Raw genomic sequence first — 27,989 nt, 5'->3', positions numbered from 1 at the left:
AACAAGGGATAGACCTTTTCGAGTGATGCCAAGAAAACAATTTATCATACGTTAACAGCTATCTCAATCATAAGAAGCCGGGGGCTTGGTTCAACAGATTATTAGGGCGATGGAATGAGCTGGATAGATTCATAATTGTTAAGGATATATGTGTGCGTGCGTGCGTGTGTGCGTGCGTGCGAATAAGGATCCCAGAGCAGATAATCCGAGACAAATAACGATACTTTAATTTAACAAAAGGCGCATGGAAAAAGTTCCAAGGAAGCAGCAATGTACAACGTAGCAAAATAATAAAACTATACAGCATGAGTACCAAACAACCGAGAGTGTGCAGAAGGACTAAACCGCCGCGAGCAAGATGACAAAGGAGGAAAACTACTAGGCGTCTACAAATAACTAAAAGAGCCGAAGAGCAACTAAGGACGCGCACGTGGACAAAACCGCTGCGGACCGGAGAATACGTCATAAAACAAAACGTAGCAAGGCAAGGAACGAGTGGTCGCGTTGGCAGCAAGCAAGGGAGCAATGCGGAATAGCCCGACGTCTCCTGTCTGCCGACACCCGGCTTTTAAACCCCTGCTGATTACAAAGTGACAGCAGGTGCGCCGTGGTTGACACCGCCCCTCTGGCACCATGGCAATTTCAACAGAAAACAAACTCAACAAGATAGCCTAAACATAACAGTATCCTCCCCCAAAAGGGACGCCCCCTGGCGGCCTACCTAGGCTTTGAAGGATTGAGTGAGTGGAAGTCACGAATCAACGCGGGGTCAAGGATCCAGGAGCGGGGGACCCAGGAGCGCTCCTCAGGGCCATACCCCTCCCAGTTGACCAGGTATTGGAGTCCTCTACCCCTCCTTCTCGAGTCCAGCAGCGCTCTAACTGTGTACACGGGCTGATCATTGACCAACCTTGGAGGGGGTGGAGGCCCCGCAGGAGGGCTCAGAGGGCTCTCAGAAACAGGTTTAAGCAGTGATACGTGAAATACAGGGTGCACCTTGAGAGTGGGTGGCAGCCTCAACTTCATGGCCGCCGGGTTAATGACGGAGTCGATGACGAAAGGGCCTATGTAGCGTGGCCCCAGTTTCCTCGATTCTCCGGCCAGTTGCAAGTTCCGTGTCGAAAGCCACACTCTCTCGCCCGGATGGTAGGTGGGGGCTGGAACCCGGTGTCGATCCGCAATCTGCTGATTCCGAGCCATGGTTGCGCCCCAAAGCCGCCCTGGTGTCTCGCCACACTCGTCGAGCCCTGCGAAGATGAACCTGGACAGAAGGAACAGAGACACTCCTCTCCTGTGTTGGAAAGATCGGAGGTTGGTAACCATAGGCCGCTTGGAATGGCGACAGTCCAGTGGCCGAACAGACAAGGGAGTTGTGGGCGTACTCGACCCAAGGTAAGTGAGTGGACCAGGTCGATGGGTGTTGCTGACAGACACACCGAAGGGCTGATTCGAGGGTCTGGTTTGAGCGCTCTGCCTGTCCATTAGTCTGGGGATGGTACCCAGATGATAAGCTGGAAGTGGCCCCCAAAGCCTTGCAGAAAACCTTCCAGACGCGGGAGACAAATTGCGGTCCTCGGTCTGAGACCAGGTCCACCGGGATGCCGTGGAGGTGGAACACCTCCCTGATGAGAATCTCCGCCGTCTCCAGGGCTGAGGGAAGCTTTGGCAGCGCCACGAAATGGACCATCTTTGAGAAACGGTCCACCACATTCAGGATGACCGTCTTCCCCCGTGACTGTGGGAGGCCTGTAACAAAGTCCAGCGCGACGTGAGACCATGGGCGAGCCGGAATTGGTAAAGGGTGTAGCAGCCCAGCCGGGGGTTGGTGAGAAGACTTGTTCCGAGCGCAGACCGAACATGCCGAGACGAACTCACCAATGTCCTTCCGAAGCCCTGGCCACCAAAACCTCTGGGCTACGAGGAAATGAGTCCGGCCTATCCCCGGATGGCACGCCAACTTGGAGGAGTGACCCCAATCCAATACCTCCGGGCACAGGTGGACCGGAACGAACAGTTTGTCTGCTGGGCATCCGTCGGGTACATGAGTGTCCTTGATGGCACCCGCCACCTTTCTTTCGACTTCCCATTGGAGAGCCCCCACCACCCGGGTTGCCGGAACAATAGTCTCTGGGGTGGCGTGGTCCTCAGTCGGACCAAACATCCGGGACAAGGCGTCGGGCTTGGCGTTGCGTGACCCAGGGCGGTAAGTGATTGTGTAATCGAAGCGGGTGAGGAACAACGCCCATCGGGCCTGGCGTGGGTTGAGTCTCTGGGCTGACTTTAAGTATGCCAAGTTTTTATGGTCAGTCAAGATCTGAAAAGGTTCCACCGCCCCCTCCAACCAGTGCCTCCACTCCCCGAGTGCCAACACTATTGCCAGCAACTCCCTATTACCCACGTCATAATTGCTCTCGGCTGGGGTCAGGCGCCGTGAGTAAAATGCACATGGATGCAGACGCTGGTCGACTGGGGACCGCTGAGACAACACCGCCCCCACTCCTGTCTCCGAAGCATCGACCTCTACAACAAAAGGGAGAGCAGTGTTAGTGTGAATGAGAACCGGCGCATGAGAAAATAAATCCTTCAAACGAGAGAAAGCAGCTTCAGCTCTTGGGCTCCACCTAAACTGGTCCTTGTTTGATGTAAGCCTTGTCAGAGGTTCCGCCACCATGCTATAATTTCGAATAAAATGCCTGTAGAAGTTGGCAAAGCCCAGGAACCTCTGCAAGTGCTTCCTTGATGTGGGTGACGGCCAGTCGACCACAGCCTGTATTTTGGCTGGATCCGCTTTGAGTTGGCCCTTCTCCACTATGAACCCCAAGAACTGAACCGAAGCAGTGTGAAATTCACACTTTTCAGCCTTGACGTAAAGGCGATTTTCTAGAAGGCGTTGGAGGACTAGTCGGACATGTTGACGGTGCTCGGGGAGGTCTCTGGAAAAAATCAAAATATCATCAAGGTAAACAAAACAGAATTTGTTTATCATGTCCCGTAACACATCATTGATCAAGTTCTGGAAAACCGCAGGTGCGTTGCAAAGGCCAAACGGCATAACCAAATACTCGTAATGACCCATGGGTGTGTTAAATGCCGTTTTCCACTCGTCCCCCTTTCTCACCCTAACCAAGTGAAGTGATAAGCATTGCGCAAGTCCAATTTGGTAAATATGGTAGCAGACTGTAGTGGTGCGAACGCGGAATCTAGCAGTGGCAATGGATATTTATTCTTCACGGTAATGTCATTGAGACCTCGGTAATCAATGCAAGGTCTTAACGTTTTGTCTTTCTTGTCCGTGAAAAAAAACCCCGCGCCTACTGGTGATGTTGATGGGCGAATGAGCCCTGTTGCCAGCGAGGTTGAGATGTATTCGTGGAGTGCTTCCTGTTCGGGCTTTGAGATCTGATATAGTCTCGCGTGTGGCAGGGGCGCATTGGGTACGAGATTGATGGCACAGTCGTATGGCCGATGAGGTGGAAGAGACAGTGCCCTGTCTTTACTGAAGACCAGTCGCAAGTCATGGTATTCTGGTGGGACGTTCTCCAAGTTCAGAGGTTCTACAGCTCTAGCTGGAATGATGGGAGCTGAATTGGCCGATCTCAGGCAGTTAGAGTGGCAAAACAAACTCCAGTTGGTTATCTCGCCCTTTTTCCAGTCAATGTCTGGGTTATGCATTGCTCGCCAAGTCAGTCCCAACACTACGGGGGCCTTGTGCATGTGTGCAACAAAAAATTGTCTGTTCTCCACGTGGTTACCAGACAAGCGTATTTGCAAAATATCGGTGATATGTGTTACCACGGCCAACAACCGTCCGTCCAGATCAAATACCTCGGTGGGCTTCTCCAGCTCTAACACCGGGCATCTCAACTTGTTAACAATTGATTCGTCTAAAAAAACAGTCATCAGCCCCGGAGTCCACCAGGGCTACGATTTCAACCCTGGCCCCATAACCCGACACCTCCCCTCTTAGTTGCAGTCTTTTCCCCTCCGACGGTTTCGACCTGGTAGCTGGCTCCGCCGCCGAAACGGCCGACGAGTACTCACAGTTAGGGGACGAGGAGGTCCGGGGGTTCGTACCGTTGGCCCGTCGATCGGGTCTAGCTGGGCAGGCCGAAATGAGGTGCCCCGACACCCCGCAGTAGAAACAGAGACGGCCTGTCGTCCGTCGTTGGCGCTCCGCCGGGGTGAGCCGTCCTCCTCCCAATTGCATGGCTTCCTCGGCGTGGGCAGTCGGCGGGCTGGCAGCTGTCGAAGGAGTAGGGAGAAGACCCGGAGCTGGCTCAACCGTGGCTGGTGCCCTCATCCCCCGGGTGTTGAAACCTGGCTGCCGCCGTTCCTCGTCTCTCCTCTCGCGGTGACGTTCCCGCAGCCGATTGTCCAGCCGTATGGCCAGTCTTATTAGCTCCTCCAAGCTGGTGGTTTCATCTCGCACTGCAAGTTCGTCCTTGATCGACGGATTCAGTCCTTGACGAAAAACGCTGCAAAGTGCAGTCTCATCAAAACGGCTTTCCGCGGCCAAGATACGAAAAGCGATAGAATAATCCGCGACTGACATGTCCCGCTGTTTTAGGCTCAGCAGACGGCTGCCCGCCTCCTTGCCTTTTACCGGGTGATCAAAAACATTGCGAAACTCAGTAAGGAAGTCGGGTAAGTAATTACGTAATGTGGGGTCCGCGTTACTTACTGCCAACGCCCAAGCAGCGGCCCGACCCGTCAAGAGACTCATTATGTATGCGATCTTTGATTGATCGGAAACGAACGTACGGGGTTGTTGATCAAAAATTAAACTACACTGGTGAATAAACTGACTACATAACCCAATCTCCCCCGAGTAGTGCTGCGGATGTGGCAAGTTGGGTTCTTTACCCTCGTGCGCGCCGGCGAGGGGGGCGGGGGCTTCCGCACGGGATCGAGTTGGCGAGCCGGGTGCCTCCTGGGCCGACATCTGGTTAACGCGAGTAGCGAGCGAGCCAAGCTGTGTCGTGAGGGAAGACACAGCTTCCATGAGCTGTCGGAGGGTTTGCTCATGTGTGCCGAGAAGTTGTCCCTGACTGGACAACGCATGGCGGACGTGATCGGAATCTGCGGGATCCATGACGGGTCGGGCTATTATGTTAAGGATATATGTGTGCGTGCGTGCGTGTGTGCGTGCGTGCGAATAAGGATCCCAGAGCAGATAATCCGAGACAAATAACGATACTTTAATTTAACAAAAGGCGCATGGAAAAAGTTCCAAGGAAGCAGCAATGTACAAAGTAGCAAAATAATAAAACTATACAGCATGAGTACCAAACAACCGAGAGTGCGCAGAAGGACTAAACCGCCGCGAGCAAGATGACAAAGGAGGAAAACTACTAGGCGTCTACAAATAACTAAAAGAGCCGAAGAGCAACTAAGGACACGCGCGTGGACAAAACCGCTGCGGACCGGAGAATACGTCATAAAACAAAACGGTCATAAAACAAAACGTAGCAAGGCGAGGAACGAGTGGTCGCGTTGGCAGCAAGCAAGGGAGCAATGCGGAATAGCCCGACGTCTCCTGTCTGCCGACACCCGGTGTTGCCGGTAACGTTACTCAAAAAAGTTGCTTTCTAAAGTAACTAATAGTCTAACGCGTTACTTTATTCTACAAAGTAGTCCGATTAAAGTTACTGTCCAGAGAATCAATGCGTTACTCCACATTTTCATGAAGAAGGCAAACTATCTCACTGTTGTAACAGTCACAAACAACTACTGCTAACTACGAAGATGAGGCAGAAGTCATTGATCACCACACTGAATTCAGCCATGGTCTGGTCATGAATGGTTTGCACATTCAAAACAAAAGTGATGATACTTTTACTACTAGTTTTATTAACCAACAGGCACACAACACAACAAAAAAAGTGTGCATTATGGACCATAAAAGTGGTAAAAAAATAATTTATTTCCATCCTCAACTGGTCCGTGAAGCATTATGGGATGAGGTCGTCTCCGCCCTCTCGCCAGGGGGAGTGACGTCAGACAAGTTACGTTTTCAGTAGGGGTGGAACAAAAAAACGATTCGACCGAACCATCGTTCGTCAAGGGGAGCTAAACGACCGTATCGGTTGCGAGTGAGGCTTTATGGTTTTCATAACAATAGCAAGAGTTCTGCGCCGTGCTCTACTTGTTTTGTTTACATTTCAGTAGCATCACCATTCAAGCTACTTCCGTGTTTCCGTGCTCGCGACACGGCGCGCGCGCGCGCAACGAGTGACAACATACAAATGGAGACAGTTAGCAGAAGCCGGTGCCGTACATCTCGTTATTTCCCATGGCTATCGAGTCCTCTCGGTGCACTCGGCGTTGGTACTGCGCGCGAGCCAAAAAGAATAACTCCCGTGACGATCCAATGCATGGATTCAAACGATACAGGTATGTCCCACAGCCAACACACCAGCTAAGCTAAAAGCACACTGCAAGTATCTCATTTCGCAGTTTGTGGCTCCCTGTCAATGTCTACAACTAGCATGAGCAGCAGATAGGAGAACTGAGACGTGCCCGCGATTACGACAGCCCAAAAAACAAAATATAAACAGTAGTGATTCTGTGGTCATCATCGTGTCTCAGATTAAAAAAACAAAAAAAGATGTCATACATTAACCAAAAATGAAAGTGATGACAAAAGAAAAAAAAAAAGTTAAATACAAAAATTGTTGATTAAAAAGGGAAATGAACTTTTGGAAATATTTTTGCATATATTAAGTGGTTAAAATGTGTTTGATAGATTTATTGTTCCATAAGGTGGCTTCATATTTCTTTTGGCTGGACGGTAGGTTTATTTCATGTCTTAAATTTATGTTTCTGAAATACTTCACAATGTGCAAATATTCTGTTTAATTGTGTTGGTGTCTGTCTAAAGGTTAAATATTTATATTTAACATTAAATTATCAACCTTTTGTTTTCCTGATCCTTATTTTGAAGAGAAAAAACAAACAAACCAAAAAACAATTATAACTGTCAATAACTACTAATAAATATTTAAACTGATACATGTGTACACACTGGAATAGCGGAACAAACAATAGAGGAATTTAGGGGATTTTCATTTTCAACCTGGATAGATTTTTATTTTTTGTTTTATAAAAAGTATTTACGTTACAAGAAGTCAAGAGAGACTGCCTATTTTGTTTTTCATAAAAAAAAACCTTTATTTTAATGTTAAAAATGCACTTTCAATAAAGTATTTGGAACTCCGTTTCTACTGCATTATTTTTATGTTGAGATGGAGTTATCGGCAGCTGCTGAAAGTAACTAAAAAAGTAACTTTTAATCTAACTTAGTTACTTTGAAAATCAAGTAATCAGTAACGCAATTTAGTTACTTTTAAAACCAAGTAATCAGTAAAGTAACTAAGTTACTTTTTCAAGGTAACTGTGGCAACACTGCAAAGTGACAGCAGGTGCGCCGTGGTTGACACCGCCCCTCTGGCACCATGGCAATTTCAACAGAAAACAAACTCAACAAGATAGCCTAAACATAACAATAATGGTATAGTGCAGTGCTTCTCAAATAGTAGGGCGGGCGCCCCCAGGGGGGCGCGAGGCACCATCAAGGGGGGCGCGTTTGACCTCGGGGAACATGCTTTTTTATTTATTTATTTATTGTTATTTATTTATTTTTTTACTGTCCGAGAATAAAGTGCAATTGCACCTCCACTACATTAGGGGGCAGTGGCGCTCTCATTATTGGCAGAGTGTGAGCATTCGCTCGGTGGTGTAGGGGTTTTCTTTGCACTGAGCATGCGCGCTTTGCACACAGCAAAAAAAAAATCATCACAAATTATTTTATATATTTTTGTTTTGCAGGTTAAAGTTTTTTTTTTTTTTTTTATATTGTGCTCCTGAGTTAATGTGTTGGTGATCAGTTTGAATGCATTATTATTTATTGATTTTATGTAATTTTATTTTTCCGTATCATATGGTTTGACATAGTCAGTCAAAAAATGTTTATAGTTTAATTAAGGATTTAATTTTATTATTGAATTTCAAATGCACTTTAAATCTTTTCTGTTACAGTTAATAAAGCTATTCTTTGTTGTAAGTTGACCCATATTTCTTTCTTTTTTTAAAATTCTCTTTTATGTTATTATTAGTGCTGTCAAACGATTACAATTTTTAATCTGATTAATCACACGTTTTAATTTTGATTAATCACGATTAATCAGCTAAATTACTTGCGTATTCGCCTAATATGAAATAAATACATAATACCGTAATATTTTGACATTAACGGATTTTATTATCTGAATGTCATTTGCAAACATTGATTAAAGGCATGTACGCAATTGCATGCATGCGTGTATTGCTCAAAACGTAACAGCATCATATCAATTGGGTGCAATTCAGCAATTATTAATTAATTAAACACAAATTACTTTTGTTTTATTTAAAGTCCCTTCTGGGTGTTTTTTAAAGCGAAATTTACCACCGACTGGAGTCACCCCGCAAATTTTAGAACAACAGGCGGAGGAAATGTCGTGCATTGACCTAATCACTGACCTGCGCAGCCTTCAATGCGGTTACGGTCAAGGCTCAAGTGCGATCAAAAAAAATAGTGCGATTAATCTGCATTAATACGTGATTAATGCGACAATTTTCTGTGATTAATTAATCCATTAACGCTTTAACTTTGACAGCCCTAGTTATTAAGGATACATCGTTATGCAGAGGTGTGCTTATAACAATTTTATAGACAAATGATACTATTTATAGTTGCTGGGGGGGGGGGGGGGGGCGCAAGATGTTTTCTTCTTGGGGGGGGGGGCATGACAGAAAATAATTGAAAAGCACTGGTATAGAGACACAGAAGTGTAAGACAAATTTATTCTGTAGGAGAAGCTACTTTATCTGACCACAAGCCAAAGAAAATGACCTTGGAACCAATACAATTACAGATGAATAAGAAGAAGCTTTTGTAAGTCAGTAAGTAAATAACCTTCATTTGTATAGCGCCTTTCACAGACAGACAAGTCCAAAAAGCAAATGGGGGAAAACTAAAAAATAATGAAATTGACAATTAATACAGAAAGAAGGTAAATGAAATTTTAATACATGTACATAAATCTGGTGATATAAATGAAATGCAAAATTATAGACCCATATCCATTTTATCAACCCTGTCCAAAGTTTTTGAAAGAGTGGTCTATTTCAGATTAGCTGATTATTTAGAAAAGTACAATATTCTAGCATCCTCACAATGTGGTTTCCGCAAACATAGAAGCACATGTATGGCTATTTTTGATTGGATTGAGAAAATATATGATGCTTTTGAGAGGGGAGAGATTGGCATTGGCGTTTTTCTCGATCTCTCAAAGGCATTTGATACAATTGACCTCTCTATCTTGCTTGGAAAGTTGGAGCATTACGGTGTCAGGGGTATAGCGTTATAGTGGTTCAGGGACGATGTTCATGGGAGACAGCAATATGTATATATAAATGGAGAAATTTCAGGAATGGAAAACATAGCATTTGGAGTTCCCCAGGGATCTATATTGGGTCCTCTTTTGTTTATTGTCTATATTAATGATTTTGTCTATTTCTCACAGGAAATTCGTAAAATCTTTTTTGCAGATGACACAAATTTGTTTGTGTCACACAAAGATATTGATTATCTCGAAAAGCTTTTGAATAAGGAACTTCAGAAGGTAAATACCTGGTTCAAATGTAATAAATTATCATTGAATATTAGTAAAACCAATTATATTGTCTTCTGTCTGCATAAGCATAAATATAGTAATTATGAGATGAAAATAAATATAGATGGGAGACTTATTAAGAAAGTCGTGTTCACCAAATTTTTAGGAATTTATATTGATCAATCCACAAATTTAAAAAAACATATAGATGAGTCATTTTTTCCCATGCAAATGGTCAGATGAAGGGGAACATAATATACTTGTGAACAGTCAATATGTGGAGGAACTCAATTTATTGTATATTAAATTCTTATTTAATTGAAGTCATAATTAATTATTTTATTATTATAATATTTGTTTACAATATTGTGACCTTTTGTATCGCCAACCTCCCCACAATATCGGGGAATATGATAATTATCGTATCGTGACCTTCATATTGTGATAATATCGTATCGTGATGTTTGGATATCGTTACATTTCTACTGGGCGGAGGACATAAGATTTCCTAGATTATTATTATTATTATTATTATTATTATTATTATTATTATTATTATTATTATTATTATTTAGATGGATGAATTCAGTATGACCTAACATGTTTTCCACATGATTTTAAATTCATGAAATCATTTTATCAACACTGGTGGGCAAGTGATTAACAATGAATGGCTTCAGAATAATATTGTTTAACTGAGCCAAGGACAAAATCATTTTATTTCCATGTCCACATGAAATTGTGGGCACTGCAACACTAGTCCAATTTGTCATTCTTTTACAGGTTTCCTTGTCTGAATGTTTCTTTACAACGTCAACATTTACTGTATCGATTGAAAAGATTTTTTATGTCTTACTTAGCAAATGATCAATATTTTCTTCATCCAGGGCTGGAATACCAGTTCACAGTTGTCCGAAATGTGAAGCTGTTCTCACAAATGGCAGTTATCCAACTAAATATTAATTCCGTGATTAAAACAAACATTACGGTGGGAACATGGTAATGTTGGAATACATATACCGTACCACCGATGTACATGTCAGTTGCACAAAAATTTTGGTGGTAATCGTGAAATAATTTTAAAAGTCAGCCATTGCCATTTTGTCTCAGGTTTGATCAGCTTCATCTGTTTGCATCAGCAATCAACAAAGTGCTTGTTTTTGCACACACAAACTTTCAGTAAATTAGGCCACATGTGTTTGTTTGCTTTTTTTTTACAGGATTTTGAGAACATTTCTCCACAATGCAGATATGCTGTAAATGGCGCTTTTGATCAGTTAAAAGAATTAGGTGAACTGCAAGGTAAATTATGTGATTTTTTTACATGGCTTACTCAAATAAAAACAGATACTGTAATTCTGAATGTAGTATTTTTAGACTTCAAATGCAAAAAAAAATGTAATTTTTCTCTGAACTTTTTTAGATTACAGTACAATTCAGTCCACGTTTTCTCTGTGTCAGCGTCCATCATCTCCTCAGGACATCCACCAGTTAAACGGCTTGCTGAGGAATGCATTCACACTGATGGCCATGTTAGATTATCCTTACAGCACCCATTTCATGGGCAACATGCCCGCCTATCCTGTCAAGGTACGGATTTGATATTGTTTAATATTAGGGTTGTGATGCAGTATATTTATTGACAAGAACAGATCAACTTTATTTGGAGTTAATCAGAAACACGTTAAATGATGCTAGGTGTGTGCTGACTTCAATTTCATTTGACAATCACTAATTATAGACAAGATACAATGTACACTTATGCAACCTCATTAGCTTAGTTATTATTATTATTTTTTAGAAACAAACACTATTATTTTTCAATTTACTTGTACAGGTTATAGGTCACAACCCAAAATTTAGAGACAAATGATGGCCTCATTATTGTACAGTATAAATCACAAAACCTGGCCTTGGTATAGGGATGTTTAGACTTTTTATACTCAGTGCATCTGTACTGAAAAATGAATAAAAAATGTATTTTCTAATTTTTGTCAGGTTGGTTGTGAAATCATGCTCCGTGGATCTGATCTGCTTACTAACCTGAGGGAGACTGCAGGTATGTCGATGACTGATACATTGTCTGATTAATATTATACAGTGAAACCTCAATTTAACTGACTCGGGTCACTAGCTGGACGTATTAATTTAGTAAAGATGATTGTCCTTTATAAAATTTATTCCAAACGGTTCCAATCTTCCTTCCTAAATCATTTTTCAGGGAACTCGATAAGCATATTACCGGTAGTACCTTTATTTGGAACAAGACTGTATCTCGGGTGCGGAAGGCAGTTCTAGAAAGGGATAGCGTGTCTGGTGGGCTGGCCTTACCTAATTTCCTGCATTACTATTGGGAAGGGAATCCAGACACATTGACCTTACTGTAAACCACGCCCGCATGACCGAGTAAACCAATCAAGACGCAAGATGTCATGTCTGCGATGACATGTGTGTTTTGCTGCGGACAAACAAAAGCAATCCTGCTCCCTGTAGTGCAGTGCTTCTTAAATAGTGGGGCGGGCCGCCCCAGGGGGGTGAGAGGCTCCATCAAGGGGGGCGCGTTTGACCTTGGGGGACATGCTTTTTAATTTTTTTATTTGGATTTTTTTTTTTACTGTCCTAGAATAAAGTGCAATTGCACCTCCACTACATTAGGGGGCAGTGGCGCTCTCATTATTGGCAGAGTGTGCGCAGGGAGCATTTGCTCGGTGGTGTAGGGGTTTTGTTTGCACTGAGCATGCGCGCTTTGCACACAGCAAAAACAAAAATCAGCACAAATTATTTTATATTTTTGTTTTGCAGGTTAAAGTTTTTTTTTATTTTTTTTTTTTATATTGTGCTCCTGAGTTAATGTTGGTGATCAGTTTGAATGCATTATTATTTATTGATTTTATGTAATTTTATTTTTCCGTATCATATGGTTTGACATGGTTAGTCAAAAATGTTTATAGTTTAAGGATTTAATTTTATTTTTAATCTTTAAATCTTTTCTGTTACAGTTAATAAAGCTATTCTTTGTTGTAAATTGGTCCATATTTCTTTCTTTTTTTGTTCTCTTATTTGTTAATACGGATACAGTGTTACGTGGTGGTGGGGGGGGGGGGGGGGGGGCTGTATTCTTCTTACTGGGGGGGGGGGCATGACAGAAAATAATTAAGAAGCACTGCTGTAGTGCATTGCATGGTTGTTCAAAGCCAAAAAAAATAAATAAATAAAATTGTTAAACGCTGTACTCATGGCTTGTGTTAGATTGAAAGCCGTTATCCCGATTGACTAACCGGCGACCTGCTGTAGTCACGGCTTGTGTAAGGGAGACACGAAAGGGACACTGTCCGGTTTATTCCATTCCCTAAATCCTCAAATAACTACAAAAATGTCTGCGCTGGATCAAACTTTGTGGAGGACAACACACACGACCAGTTGAATGCCTCCAAAATGACCAGAAACTACTACGTCTGCACGAAGGTAATGTTCTCCACTGAAAAAAAGGATGACGGGAGTGTGCAGTGGATCAAAACTGTGGAAGACATTCTACTAACATTAAATGTAGAAAAAAATCAACACATAAGTGCTCTTCAAATTTGTCGGACCAAACTTGATAAAAAGCATGGTGATTAATCATGATTAATCACATTTTTAAGATGTGATTAAGCTGATTAAAAACGTAATCGGTTGACAGCTCTAAACAAAACATAAACCAATGTAGCACTCTACACGTGCACACCTGCGTCTGAAGTCACGCAAACTGTAAACATGATTTACCACATTAAGAAAAGAAAAAATTATTTAATCCCTAGTCACAAAAAAAAATTAGTTTGGAGAAATTGTATTGCAGTGGTAGTACAGTAATGTGGCGCATGTAAGTGTTTTTATTGAGATCTCTGATTGTTTTATTCTCCAGCGATCGTGTACAACTCGACTGGGTTGCTGAGCTGTTTGGATGTGTACAGTTTGTATGTGGAGTGTGCTGATCCCACTGGCTGTGGACTCGGTTTTGACAGCATGGCCTGGGACTATCAGGTATTACCATCACTTTATACACTATTTTGATTTGTATTGCAGAGATACAATTTTCCATTCATCCATTTTCTGCAGCAGTGGTTCTAAAAAAATAAAATAAAATACTTAGCACTCAAAGTTTCAACATAATGATCAACATTATAATACAGAAATGCAGTAGGCTTAACTGTTCAGCAAAAATGAGGCACTTTTATTCCTAAAGTAAATCTAATATTGTAAGCCACTGTAACATTGGGGACAGTTTAAACGTTAATATAAATAACGTGAATTTGGGAAAATTAGAAATAACTGCACTGAGATAACACTGGCGAACACTTTTTCCCCCAGAGATATGTTAATAATTTCTGGGTAATTTTGGGCTGCTGAGTTCAAAAATGATATCCAATTCTTAGAATGGCCTTTAGTACATTTTTGACGATTGATTGATTGATGATTAAATGCTTTGACAGTATGAAATGGACTGTTATTAGTAAAAGTAGTGTTTTTGCTTTGATGGCACGTCTCTTTGCATTTCTTTATTGCAAATTAGGGATGTAATGATATACAAACATCACGATACGATATTATCATGATATGAAGGTCACGATATGATAATTATCACGATATTGTGTGTGTGTGTGGGGGGGGGGGGAATGGCGATATTTAAACAAGGTCACAATATTGTAAAAAAAAAAAAAAAAAAAAGCTCATACCAAAAAAAGCACAATATTGTGCTTTTGTACATAATAGCAATGCATATAAACCACCTACAATTCCTAATAACAATATTGAGGCACTTACTTGCTAATGCAAGCACACATTGAGTTTCTCCACATATTGATGCTTTACAAGCATATTAGGTTCCCCTTCATCTGACAATTAGCAGAGATTTTAATCAGAAAGCCAAAACATCCCTAATGAAAATTAAATTGCACTAATAAACTAACCACCAGAGGGTGCTAGAACTGCACAAATGGAAATCAACTTGACTTCTTTAACAGATGTGTTCCCTTTAAATATTGTGAGCATGACGACGGCGATATTGTGGCAGTTTTAATATCACGATATCACGATATTGCCCTTATTGTTATATCCCTATTGCTAATATCGCCCAATTTTCTGAAGTTTTCCTTGATTTTCACATGAACAATGTTTTGCATATACTGTACAGTTGTGCTCAGAAGTTATGAGACAACTTTTGATGAATGGTGACATATGCAGTTGTGATTATAAGTTTACATATCTCTATGTAAACTTATGCGCAGAGACAGGCATTTCACATATTTTTGCTGGTCCATCATTTGTCGGCGCCCAGTGCCCCGCCCCCTCCATCATCGTTAGTCCACCATTTTTTTCAAGCTGAACCAACCTGTCATCATCGGTCCTCCGTTTTATTTTACCTACGTTTCCGTCATCACTTCGTCGCCACTATTTTAGGACCGAACGTAAAAAGTGGGCATTTCCATCAGTCCGTCACTGGTGTCGTTTAACTCTTTGACTGCCAAACGTTATCCAACCCCGGCAGTGCCAACAGGCAAACAGAATATTGCGTGCTATGACTACATAAACATAATTACATGGATACCACATGAAAGATCGCATTCCATTCTTTCATTAGGAAAAAAAAAAGTATGTTTCTACTTTATTCCGTTCTTTAGTAATCACCATTTGAAAATAGGCATCAAGCGAAAATAGAAAAAACTAACTTTTTGTGAAGAGATATTTTTGTGCACAACAGTGACTTTGACACTAATATTTTTTTTAATTAGATTTGATGTGACAATGGCTTTGATAATTCATGTCATGCTTGAAAACGTTCTATTTCATCAGATTCATCATGTTTCATTTTAATTTGCTATACAGGGAGCCCATTCAAAAGAGAGATGATGCTGCCATCTGTAGCCATAGTTGGTGTCTTTTTTGTTTTTGTTTTTAATTTCCCAACCCCAATGACAGAGCAGCGCTGCACAAGACGTTGCTCTGCCCATTGAGGAAGAAAAAAAAACAACGTAGTAAACGTCAATTAACGTTTATGGCGGCATTCATTGCGATTTTAGCATATATTATTCAACGTTTTTGGCGGTCAAAGAGTTAAAGTGGAAAAAAAAAAAAAAGCACTGAGTCGAATGTTGCCAAGTAAATTTAAATGTCATAATAATGTGAAATGACATTGAATGCAATGGGTGTTAAATAATTGATTGATGATTATTATATGATAGAGTTTTCTTGTACAATGCTAGTTTCCACATCAGCAAAGATGATTTTGGGCAAACGCTTGAGATAGTGTACAATATACTCTGCGATCCATCTTGCTTTTAGCGCTAAATATAGGCAGTGGAAGCTGGTGATGACGTATTCCCCCTTTTTTTTGTGAAAAAGGTCCATTGTGTACCAGTAATGAGATCTATTCTAAAAAATAGCTCACTGATGGAACACTATCTTGCTAGCTTGCTTAAAAGAAGTACAATGATTCTTAATTTACAAAATATGATATAGTTTGTTGAAAAGTGTAATATATTATGTTGGTTGAAAGAAGAAGAAGTGAAATCTTAAATGTTGTTTACATGTATGTGTTGCAGGCATGCACGGAAATAAATCTCTGCTATGAGAGCAACAATGTCACAGACATGTTTCCAGTAATGACGTTCACCGAGGAAGAACGCTTGCAGTACTGCTCCAAACGCTGGGGTGTTGTCCCGCGACCACACTGGTTCAAAATCCAGTTCTGGGGTGATGGTGAGCACTGAAAAAATATACAATGTTATAGGCCTGCTCGATTATGAAGAAAATATTAATCACGATTATTTTGGTAATAATTGAAATCACGATTAGGATGATCATTTGTTTTTTGCTACAAAACAAGAAAATAGAAATAAAATTCTTTGAAATGCTATAGTTATAAAAGTTAAAAAACTCTACTCAAAATTAGTATATAATTTTTTATTTATTTTATTGAAATAAATTTGGATTGATTCTTCTTCTTCTTCTTCTTCTTCTTCTTCTTCTTCTTATTATTATTATTATTAGTATTATTATTATTATTATTATTATTATTATTATTATTTTATTATATTTTAAATTATTATTAGTATTAGTATAGTAGTATTTTTTACGATGATGGTGATTTTGTAATTGTGCAGTGTAATAATTTAAATGGAATAAAATAGCACTTTATTTGTCTGTTTCAAGATAAAATGAAATTCATCTTTCAAATTCATCATCAAATTGTCATTGAATTTCGATGAATTGCACAATGTTGTTATCATTCAGTAGGGATGGCTGAGAGTACCAATACCAGGTGTCGGTATCAGTACTTGCGACGGTGGCTGATACCAGTGTCAGCCGCCCTCTTGTTGCCATTTTACAATCAGGAACTAGAAATGAGAAATTATAATAATGGAAAATTGTCATTCATTTCATGCAATTTTAAGGAAAGCGCTATCATGGAACAAAATAAAAAGCCAGAAGTCACTCATTAATAAGGACTCTGGCTTTGGGACTGGAGGTTTGAATCCCACAGACAAAAAGACATCCTAACAAGTGGTTTCACAGTTACAAGTCTGCATCCTGACTACTGTCAATTCATCTACAAAATTTTCAGAGTGCTTTACTTTTTCTGTATTTTATCTTCAAGCCTGATGCTAAAATGATAAAAGGGTCAAACTTCCACACTGAAAAGAACAAACTTCCACACTTTTTCATGACTTTACATCGTTTTTGGTTTTTGGGCTTGGTGATATTTAAACAAGGTCACAAAATTGTTAAAAAAAAAAAAAAAAGAACTCATACCAAAAAAAGAACAATATTGTGCTTTTGTACATAATGGCAATGCATATAAACCACCTACAATCTCTAATAACAATATTGAGAAACTTACTTGCTAATGCAAGCACACATTGAGTTCCTCCACTGTAGCGATAATTGGGTCGTCTTTTTGACGAATTAATAATCTGGACGTTACAGAGGTAAATTGTAATTACCTCGATAACCTCTAGGGGCACCACGTTGGCTTTGCTTTGGTTAACAGGAGCAAACAAAGACCAAAATCCTTTCTTTATCAATCATTTATATCCTGAAGTCACTACACTCGATATTCATGGTTCGTTGTACTAACAAAAGAATAATAATCCACTCGGAAACACAGATGACTTAGGTGGAATAGAGTTAATAAAACATGCATTTATTCACGATTGTTACACTACAAAATCAAAACACTGCCTATGTCTAACTATCCTACCGTCAGAAGAAAAGAAATAAAATAAAGCTAATGAAAATAGGAAAAGAATGCGAACGAATAAGGAAACAGGAAAAGAGAAATTTAACTTGCCAGATCTGTGATATGTTTCAAATGTAAGTTGCACACAGTGATAAGCCGAATTGGGGATCAAACATGCACTTACGAGTTGGGTGCTGCCGAACGAGCAGAAACGGGAGGTCTTTGGAAAAGGGGGAAAAATAGTCAATGTTCATTCCAAAAGGCATGAAAAAAAAAAAAAAGGGGGTATTCCACAGGTGAGCAAGAGGGCCGCTCGGGGGCTGACGTAGTTGCGCGGCTCTCCTTTGATTGGTCGGCGAGATCTTTCCCCGGCGAGGTTGGTTCTGCCGGACAGCTGTCCGACTCCAGGTGTTGGAGCTCGGTTTGCGGCGTGTCTGCAGCCGGGGAAGGCCAGCCGTTGGAGGTGAGCTTGCACCGCGGCGGGGCGCCACCGAATAGCAGGTGAGATGCGGTGCGACTTGGGTGCGCCACCTTGAGTCCGGCGGCACGATGCAAGTGTACCACGGGGCCGCAGAGCTCGTTGATGGCGGACAGTCACCGATGGTGAAGGAAAAAGGGAGAAAAGGAAAAGGGAGTAAAAGAGTCTCTTTGGGGTCAGTGTTGAAGTTTAGCACCTGCTTTGTGTGGTGTGCAGCGAGTGTCTGCTCTCGTGGCAATGGTTGCTGCCAGGAACAAAAAGGGGGCCACGTGTTTGACAAGTTTCTTGGAACCAAGAGTGGGAGCAGACTGGGAAACTTGCAGGTAGCAGGCCTGAGGATGGCGAGTTGAGAAGGGGGGCAGCGTGGAAGCGGGAAGAGAGAGAGGAAAGGATCCCCTCGCTTTTTTAAAGCCTATGGGCGGAGCTTCGGTAGGCGGTGGCAAACCCTTCTATTCGCTCACGAAGACTTTAAAAAGCAAATTATTAAAGGGATTCATAATTTGGCATTCAATTTGGTCAGTCTGGCAAATCAGTTTTCCCACACAACACGTTTAGCACACATCACAATTAATGCATCATAAACTAATTTTGTGAGGTAGTTCCTACTTGCCTAATCTGACTAAACTGAAAGATATTGATTACCTTCCATTCCTTATGGAATACAAATGAGATAGGACATGCATACACACAAAGACATAACATGAATCATTCGTAGTTCATTTATCTGTCAAGAATTATCATGGTATAAACATCTAAAATGCGGTTACTTGTAAGAACTGTCACTAAGGATAGTCCCAAGTTTCACCACTTGGCGGCATTGTTGCTCCATCTAGACGTTCCAGGGGTGCCCCCCTGGAGGGGCGATGCCAGAGTATCCTTTTTAGTTGATAAGAAAGGTCATAAACATTCCTGTGATCAGTCGTCTGTATATCCTAGGGTCACAAATGGCTCCTCTCGGACCCCAGGGGTTCGAGCTTAAACAAACTCTTTTGGCAGACGCATAAATTCCTATGTGACCTGTTCAGTGGCTTCAAAAGAGCTTTGTTTGTGGTTGGGTGACCACCTGCAGACCTAACCAAGATTAGATCCTTCCTGAGCTGTGGAATGTGTATGCAACTGCAGAGAGTTTAATTTGGAAGAAGCAAACCAAAAAAAAATAAAAAAATAAAAAAATAGAGGGTGGACTGGGCCATAGGCCATAGTTGTTACACCACATTTTGACGCTTCACAAGCATATTAGGTTCCCCTTCATCTAACAATTAGCACAGATTTTAAACACAGGAAGGTCAAAACATCCCTAATGAAAATGTAATTGCACTAATAAACTACCCACCAGAGGGTGCTAGAACTGCACAACTGGAAATCAATCTGACTTTTTTAACAGATGTCCATCCATCCATTTTCCTTTAAATATTGTGAACAAGACGACGATATTGTGGCAGTTTTAATATCACGATATTGCCCTCATTGTTACATCCCTAATTACAACAAATGTAGAGCAATATAAAATAACACAGTGAACTACTACAAGTGACTGCTCAGACTGCAAGAATGAATCAATAATATGGATAGAAATCAATATTTAAAAGGTTTTATGCTCAATTCATTGTGTGCGATTATTAGGTCACTCACCCACTGTGTTGCAAATGTATTACATCACACTTTGCCCAATCGTGCAAAATATTTCATGCTGGATTGCTGGACTAAAGGTTATAACATAATTAAATGTAGAAAAGGTGGAGTGCTCTGAATACTTTCCAGATATGCTATATACACACTATTGAGCATGTATCTATATGGACAACAGATGATTAATGTTGCACTCTAGTTTTCAATTGTGATCAAGAGTCTGCTTTTGTTCAGTCCTTGCCACTGCGAGCAACATCATTTTCTCCAATGGTGACTTGGACCCATGGGCAAATGGAGGCGTAAGTGATTTAAAAATATGAGAGTCTTAAGTGGATTGTAAAAGCAAAGCTTCATATCTGTATGTTTTCTTTCAGGTGCGGAAGTCTTTGAGTTCATCATTGATAGCTATCAACATTGCTGGGGGTGCCCATCATCTAGATTTAAGGTATCTGCCGCCTCAATTTGAAAATCACACCAAACAAATCAAAACCGTATCATAATATATTTCAATAATCATACAGAGGGTCCAATGTTGCTGATCCAGCATCAGTGATTGAGGCCAGGAAGACTGAGGCAGACCTCATCGCACAGTGGGTGGAGTTGGACAGGATGAGAATGCGACAGTTGCTTTGATCGTGTTCGTTTTTTCATTTAATTGTAATTTGTTTTACCTCTACGGATATGCTCTGGAAAAGTTCAGCTAAAGGGGTTCGTTAAAACTCTGGCCATAAGCTCCATTTTGTGAGTGTGTGTAATTACGGTGTTTGTGGAGCTGCTGTCTCGTGTTAAACTGCACTGATCCAAATGATTATACAAGCGCAGCAGTATTTCAAGACATTTTATAGTTTGTAAAGAACCGAAAGTAATCATTGATTGAATTAGCATCATTATGAGGTTGTATTTTCGGAAATCTAACACTATTTTTAACAGGCCAAGTTAAATTTCAATATAAGACCACTTTTTGAAAGCAGCACTGCAAGACTTACATTGTGAGTTTTTGCAGATTCTCTATTTGAATTTTGCTGCTGTTTGTATTTGGCCAGTGGGTTGATTTTAAAAACATGTGTAAGTAATAAAGATGATGATAATGCATTCAATGAATTGATTTTGTCAGTTTTTGGGAGGATCTGTTGCACACTGTTGTCATATTCTGATCTATTGTTATTATTATTATTAGTAGTATGATATTAGTATTAGTATTAGTATTAGTATTAGTATTAGTAGTAGTAGTAGTAGTAGTAGTAGTAGTAGTAGTAGTAGTAGGGATGTAACGATATCCAAACATCACGATACGATATTATCACGATATGAAGCTCACCATATAATTATCACGATATTGTGGGGAGGTTGGCGATATTTAAAAAAGGTCACCAAAAACGTACAGATACAGTAAAAAAAATATGTAAAAAAAAAAAAAAAAAAGAGCTCATACTTTTAAAAATGCACAATATTGTGATTTTGTACATAACAGCAATGTTATTATTATTATTATTATTATTATTATGTTTTATTATTATTTCTATTATTATTATGTTAAGTTGTTAATGCACGTACACATTGAGTTCCTCCACAAATTTACTTGCTTCACAGGCATTGTCATGTTGTGGACGTGGATGGACCCAAAGGCGGAGAACAGGCAGGAAGAGGATTGACAGGCATATGAACAATTTTATTAATGAGACAGAACAGGGTAGGACGGGGCATGACAGGGACAGACTGAGCAGGCCGTGGGTAGACTTGGCATGGCGTGGCATGAAGATGACACTTGTTGGGGATGTGATGCACTAACACAAACACAAACACAAACTAGTGATGTGCTTCTCGGGTCGAATCCCTGAAGCGTCTGCCGAGTAATGTCGATGAGTGGTTCATGAACGGCGTGTCAATGCGTGTGTTGATGACGTACGTGGTGACGTTTGAAGCCCCACGAAGCAGGTGTACCACGTGACTGATTCAGGAAATGATTCGCTAGGTTTGAGTGTAGTTCGGAATAAAAGCGGCAAAGAAACGCTATGGATTCCCCTTCACTTTTTGTGTTTTCGGGTCCCTTATTGCGCTACTTTTTTTGCTTTTGGCATTCGATTTGACGAGCTTCTTTTTCCCTTGTTTGGGAGCACTTTGAGCAGATCTCACCTCAGAAGGTAATGCACTCCAATTACGGTACTATTTTAACAGATTCCAATAATAAAATAAAATAAAATGTGACAACACATAAAATTCACATTTTTCTGTTCACAGTTGAAAGTCCCCTTCAGTACTGGGAATCACAGAAATATACGCGTCCAATTCTATACAAACTTATATCGATGCACCCCTGCTTCATTAGTACCATGTGAAAGAGTTTTTTTCCAAAGCAGGTGAAATTCTCTGCAAAAATAAGAAACCGCCTAAGTCCAAAAACTTCGGAAAAAAATATTGTTTTTAAATAGAAATGAATAAGCACTTTATTTTACCTCATTTCACATTTTCACTTGTTGCATAAGCGCAAACATAGACAAAGTAACACAGAACAATTCATGTTAAAACACTCTTCAAATATATATTCTTTTGTATTTAGAGCATGATTTACACCCCACCATTTTATTGCATGCACCAAGCATGTTATACATTTTTCTGTCCACATGATGGCATAGTCGAGGAAATGAATCATCTTGAAGCCCCTACGTGTGTGTGAAGCATTTCACTGCAGGGCTTCACTGCTTTACGGGGCTTCATTTTGCCATCACAAACACAAACACAAACACAAACACAAACACAAACACAAACACAAACACAAACTACAGCATGGTCCCCTGAAAAAGACAATGACCCTACACAGACAAGACAGAACCCACAGCCTAAATACACCAACACTAATGAGAAACACCTGGGGAACACAATAGGTAGAGGGCCCTGATTGGTCAACTCACACTGGGAAAGGGATTGACCCACAGGTGGAACCTAATCAGACATAACGAGACAGGGGAATCACAGGAACACAAGACAAACACGCACTCACCAAAATAAAACAAAAACCCAACTCAAACCAAACTGAAACACAACAGGCATATTATGTTCCCCTTCATCTGACAATTAGTGTAGATTTTCAACATAGAAGGGCCAAAACATCCCGAATGAAAATTAAATTGCACGAAAAAAATAGCCACAAGAGGGTGCTAGAACTGCACAAATGTAAATCAACCTGATTTTTTTTTTTAACAGATGTGTTGCATTTAAATATCGTGAACATGACGATATTGTAGCAGTTTTAATATCACAATATTGTGCTTATCGTTACATCCCTAATTACTCGTAGTATATTCATGACTGAAATATGATAACATCCACCATCACCAAATTGTCAGATGTGCCAGGCGCATATCACATGAAACGTCCTCAGTATGCTGGAATGCACAGCATGGCACAAAGAACCAAATTCCTAAACAAGCGCTTTTGAGGCTTGTGTCAGCACGAAAATCAGAATACAACAGCCTTTATGCTCAAGTGCAGTGTTGTCCACGAATATAGAATCCAAGCTGTTAAAGGCAAAGCTAATTTAATTATTGAGATTAGCCTTCCCATGAGGAAGCTGGAAATGGAGACTCTGATAGAGGCTATGGAGGTAAATATGGTGCAAAAGTAACTCATAAAAAAAAATTGTACCTGCAGAAAAAGTATAAATTTGTATCTGTAAAAGTCGTGATTTGTACCTGTGAAAAAAATATCTACCTGTAAAAAAGTATACATAAAAAAAGTGTACATAAAAAAAAAAGGGTACGAAAAAAAAAATAGTCCTGTAAAAAAAAAAAAAAAAAAAAAAGTGTACGTAAAAAAAGTTGATCTCAAAAGAGGTTATACGTTTTTCTCATTAGTATGCACGAGGTCCGGAATCCCAAACAAACAGAGTAGCGACACCAGCATATGGTCATTTTGGAAGAAGAGGATGTCGCAGGCGCAATTTTTATTTTATTTTATTTTTTGTTTCACCTGTCTGGCCCCGTCTAATGAGATCTAATGAGGAACTATAACGTGCTGGTTAGTGTGTGATTGACGTTTCGCTCCCTCTCGCTATTGATCAATGCTGCGGAACCAAAAGGATGACGACGTAGGTATGTCACATTGTGCGACAAGACGAGCAAAAATTCTGACATGCTAGACTTATGTCATGATGGTCGTGAACCGTCCCGGACAACAGGCGACCAATCGTTGAATGTGTCACAGACTACACAGGCGGCACTACATGCCCTGTTTGTCCGCGACACGTCTGTCGGGTTATTTTTTTTGTAGTCTGACCAAGGCATTACTGTCGCCTGAAAAAGAGTGTTGAGTAAAATACAAGTAGTAAAGGTTGAAAATATGTTATGATTCAACATATTGTCAAAGAAAAGGAGGATGTAGCGTATGGCATTCCTAAATGTGACGTTGTGTACCCGGAAGGAGCAGAAATGAAGGCGGCAAAGAGTGTGATGCAAGTCTGGTTTCCTCAGTGGTATGAATAAGAGATTATAAATGCTACACCACCCAAATTTGAAAATATTTGGCTATACCCATGATTGGCCCAGTACTACGATAAGGAGTTTTGCACTTCTCATTAAGGCTTTAAGTAAACTGAAGCTAATCACAGCTGATTTTGGGAAAGAGGTGTGATACATCCAGGACTAGTCATTGGCCAATCCCAGGCACATACAAACAAACGGCCATTCACGTTCACTGATAAGGACCATTTAGACCAGGGGTGTCAAACTCATATTGGCTCAGGGGCCAAATGGAGGAAAATATTTTGCCAAGTGGGCCGCACTGGTAAAATCATGGTGTATAAAATTTAAAATAAATGGTGTCAGTTATACATAGATGTGCAGGCCAGCCTTAAATAGCAGGGCTGAACTGTAAATATATATAATAGTTTCAAAAAATAACATGAATGCAAATGGGACACGGCAACACTTGACCCATATGAGTTCCGTGTCTGTTATGCATATATATTGTGTGAATACATTGTTGCATTCATATTGTATATTATATATATTGTGAATTACATTGATGCAATTAATGAAGTTATAGGATGTTGATCCATGTCATATGTGTTTGTGTTACGAATGTGTGTCGTATTCAGCATGTTTATGTTTGATTTATGTTGGTCTGTTTTTGTTTGTTGTTTGTTTGTTTTTGTTTTCAACAAACCGTAACTTTAGGTTGTGTTTAAAATAATGACATCCAGGTCAATTTAAGTTGAATTGCTCATCTGAGGATTGCTTGTGAAATTGTGAATTTGGTGAATATGTTTTGATTTTGATATTTTTTTTCAATAAACTGTAACTTTAACCTGTGTGTGAAATAATGACATCCATGTCAATTATGTGTATAAGTTGTAATGCTCATCAGAGGATTGCTTGAGAAACTACAAATGTATATGTTTTGGCTGTCTGATGAAGTCGTCAGACATTACTAATTTGTTTTTCCTTTACAAGATCAAGATCATATGTTTGACACCCCTGATTTAGACTGAAGTTCAGTGGAAACAACACAACATTTAACACATCAGAACGCAGATGTTCAGGGTGAACAGGTTTCGCTCGTTTGTGCTGCTTGTGAACAGTATGTAATTGTCTGGCGAGAGTCGTGCGGACAGTTGAATTCCAGAGCCTTTTCTTTCCACTTGCTCTTAGAGGAATGTGGTTAAATTACTTCCTTGTAGCAGGAGGGAGGAGACAGGTGAGGAACTATTTCACTTATTCTCACTTCCCTGTTTATGCTGAAGGACATCACAAGGCAGAAAGGACCTTTTCATTCATAAGTCAGCTCTTCACACCAGAAGGTAAAACGACTTTATTTGTGGAATTAATGTGAACCCATCTTTGATTAATGTGTCTAGTTTTCAACTACAGAGAGGACATTTATGGATAATTATGCACAGAGTGACGCATGGACTAGTTCATTGTTAATTCTGCAGTAGCAATTAGCAGTTACTGTTAGCGCTGTTATGTGTATGTTTTCTTGCAAATTGGAGGTATGTAATATTCAAACACCCCTCCGTGAGCTGTCAACTTACTGTGCTGGAGAGGTTTATGGAGCTAAGTCGCCAGGTCCTTTATGCCCCTGACAGGGTCACCCATGGCAAACAGGAGCCAAGCCTGTAGGTATAGGGCTCATTAACTGGTGCCTCTGTGGCCAGGCCGGACACAGCTTGAAAAGGCAACATGGTCTCCATTCCCATGCACCCACCATCTGTGAGAGGGGCCAAGTTTGCTCTTGCCTGGGCGATCCAGAATCTAGCTCTGGGGACATGAAATGGTACCAAAGACTAGAAAAATGGGACCCAGTGTCTCCCTGCTTGACACTGAGCATTAAAGGCTGGGAAATGAGTTACATGACCAAATGATTCCCAAGCATGGCACGCTGCTGCCCAGAAAGCAAAAATCCATGGAATCAACATTGAGATAGTGTCATGGCTTAAAATTGAATCAATGTTGATGTCAGACATTGAAAATAACATTGAAAGCGCTTGCTATGATCAACATTAAATTAATGTGGAATTTTCAATCAGTCTCAACATTGATACGATATTTATTGAACTACGTAAGTTTCAATATTGAAACAAGGTAGACTGTCCAATCAATCTTAATAAATCAATATTAATTCATTATAAATACATTGAAATTACATTGATTCTATATTCATCTGTAGGTTTTAAATATGCTTCATGCAAAGCCAAAATAATCACTACCAGGGACATGAGTGTCATTCAAGCATATGGCATGAGATTATTTTTAGAACAACCTCTACAGAACTAACAACCAAATAAGTCATTTTGGCATGAATTAGGTATATTAAAAACATACAGATGAAAGTTGAAATGTGCTAAAATGGGCCCTTAATTATGATTTACTGCAGTGGTTCGCAACCTTTTTATATCAAGACTTTTTTTGGGGGGGGGAACCCCACACTTGCAACTGTCATCTCCCTGTGGCTACATTTGGCGTGCTGAACGTCAGGTTGAGAACCGCTGCTTTAATGCATTCATTATGAACAAAAACAAGAGACCATTCTATTTATTACTCTTTATTTCGTATAAATGTTAATGTTATTTTTCTGCCTCAATAAACAGCTACAAATACTGGGCTCATTGCCAATTCACACAAATGTATCACAATTTCAAACAAAACAGTAGAAAGCAATAAATACATTCAAATAAAAATTAACATGGGCTAAATAAGCCAAATATTTTTCAAGGTATCAGTTTTCATAGTCCTTCTGTGTTAGTATACTTTCACTGCAGCTCAACAGGCAATCCTGAAACAAAACAGACAGGACAACTAATTCTTTACTTGCTACTCCACCACCCCTCCCTGGTGCATAACGTTGCCGCTTCTTCACAGACTCGCTGTGAAGAAGAATTGACGAACAGCTGCTACAAAGAAAAGAGACTTGTTATAAAATTGAAAATCTCAGTCCTGACATAACTTAATCCACAATGCACAGTGACTGACGCTAGTAACGCCATCTACAGGTCACGTTGAGAGTTAACCACACGGTTGAATAGTTAGCAGCTGTCCCGTTAAAGTTAAAAGGTGGTTAAATCTACTTATTTATCTATCCATCCATTTTCTTAACCGCTTACTCACAAGGGTCACGGGGGTGCTGGATCCTATCCCAGCTGGTTGTCAGCCAATTGCAGGGCACACAGACAGCATCCACACACACAAGCAAACCTCAGGACAATTCTGTTACTTGATCTCTGTGCTTGTCACAGATGATCCATAACAAACACCATATGTCCGTGTCCAAACGTACACTACGTAAATGTCAATATACAGCACTACTTTGCACTTTCAAACTCTGTATCATTCAAGAAATGTATCACTGGTGAGCTATTTTCAGAACAGGCTTGAGGGCTACTCGTGTGGTCACTGGGAGGCACCATCTTGGTGAACCCAAAGCGTAAAAAAATAACTTATTGTCTGTAAATTTAGAGGTGTGCTTTTCCTGACAGACAGACCATGAAAATATAAAGTTACGCTATTAGTCGGAATTA

General features: G+C 40.4%; 3 protein-coding genes across 7 annotated transcripts in view; 2 read left to right on the top strand and 1 right to left on the bottom strand.

Annotated features, from left to right (window-relative positions):
* dpp7 (dipeptidyl-peptidase 7) overlaps positions 1-21,075 on the top strand; it is a 68,607-nt gene extending 47,532 nt beyond the window's left edge. For both annotated transcript variants that reach the window (XM_077521911.1, XM_077521912.1), the window contains exons 6-13: positions 10,877-10,958; positions 11,080-11,246; positions 11,655-11,715; positions 13,558-13,676; positions 16,235-16,391; positions 20,213-20,277; positions 20,353-20,423; positions 20,500-21,075. In XM_077521911.1, the coding sequence (XP_077378037.1) occupies positions 10,877-10,958; positions 11,080-11,246; positions 11,655-11,715; positions 13,558-13,676; positions 16,235-16,391; positions 20,213-20,277; positions 20,353-20,423; positions 20,500-20,611 (834 nt within the window). In that variant the 3' untranslated portion in view covers positions 20,612-21,075. The remainder of the gene's footprint in view (positions 1-10,876; positions 10,959-11,079; positions 11,247-11,654; positions 11,716-13,557; positions 13,677-16,234; positions 16,392-20,212; positions 20,278-20,352; positions 20,424-20,499) is intronic.
* The window catches only part of stxbp1b (syntaxin binding protein 1b), a 90,914-nt gene continuing 67,281 nt past the window's right edge, over positions 4,357-27,989 (bottom strand). Inside the window, exon 20 of one of the 2 annotated variants that reach the window (XM_077521904.1) lies at positions 4,357-4,475. The gene's annotated coding sequence lies outside the window, so the exon portion shown is untranslated. Of the gene's footprint in view, positions 4,476-27,013; positions 27,248-27,989 lie in introns of those variants that run through there. The other variant, XM_077521903.1, reaches the window with a different exon arrangement.
* The window catches only part of noxa1 (NADPH oxidase activator 1), a 32,136-nt gene continuing 27,972 nt past the window's right edge, over positions 23,826-27,989 (top strand). Inside the window, exon 1 of one of the 3 annotated variants that reach the window (XM_077521909.1) lies at positions 23,826-24,062. Coding sequence is in view for 1 of the 3 variants with exons in the window: in XM_077521908.1 (XP_077378034.1) it covers positions 24,036-24,066 (31 nt within the window). In the remaining 2 variants the exon portion in view is untranslated. Of the gene's footprint in view, positions 24,067-25,715; positions 25,773-27,989 lie in introns of those variants that run through there. The other 2 variants (XM_077521908.1, XM_077521907.1) reach the window with 2 other exon arrangements.

This window comes from Festucalex cinctus, chromosome 5 (assembly GCF_051991245.1).
Source record: "Festucalex cinctus isolate MCC-2025b chromosome 5, RoL_Fcin_1.0, whole genome shotgun sequence".
Classification (NCBI taxonomy): domain Eukaryota; kingdom Metazoa; phylum Chordata; class Actinopteri; order Syngnathiformes; family Syngnathidae; genus Festucalex; species Festucalex cinctus.
This window is presented reverse-complemented; position numbering and strand designations above follow the sequence as displayed.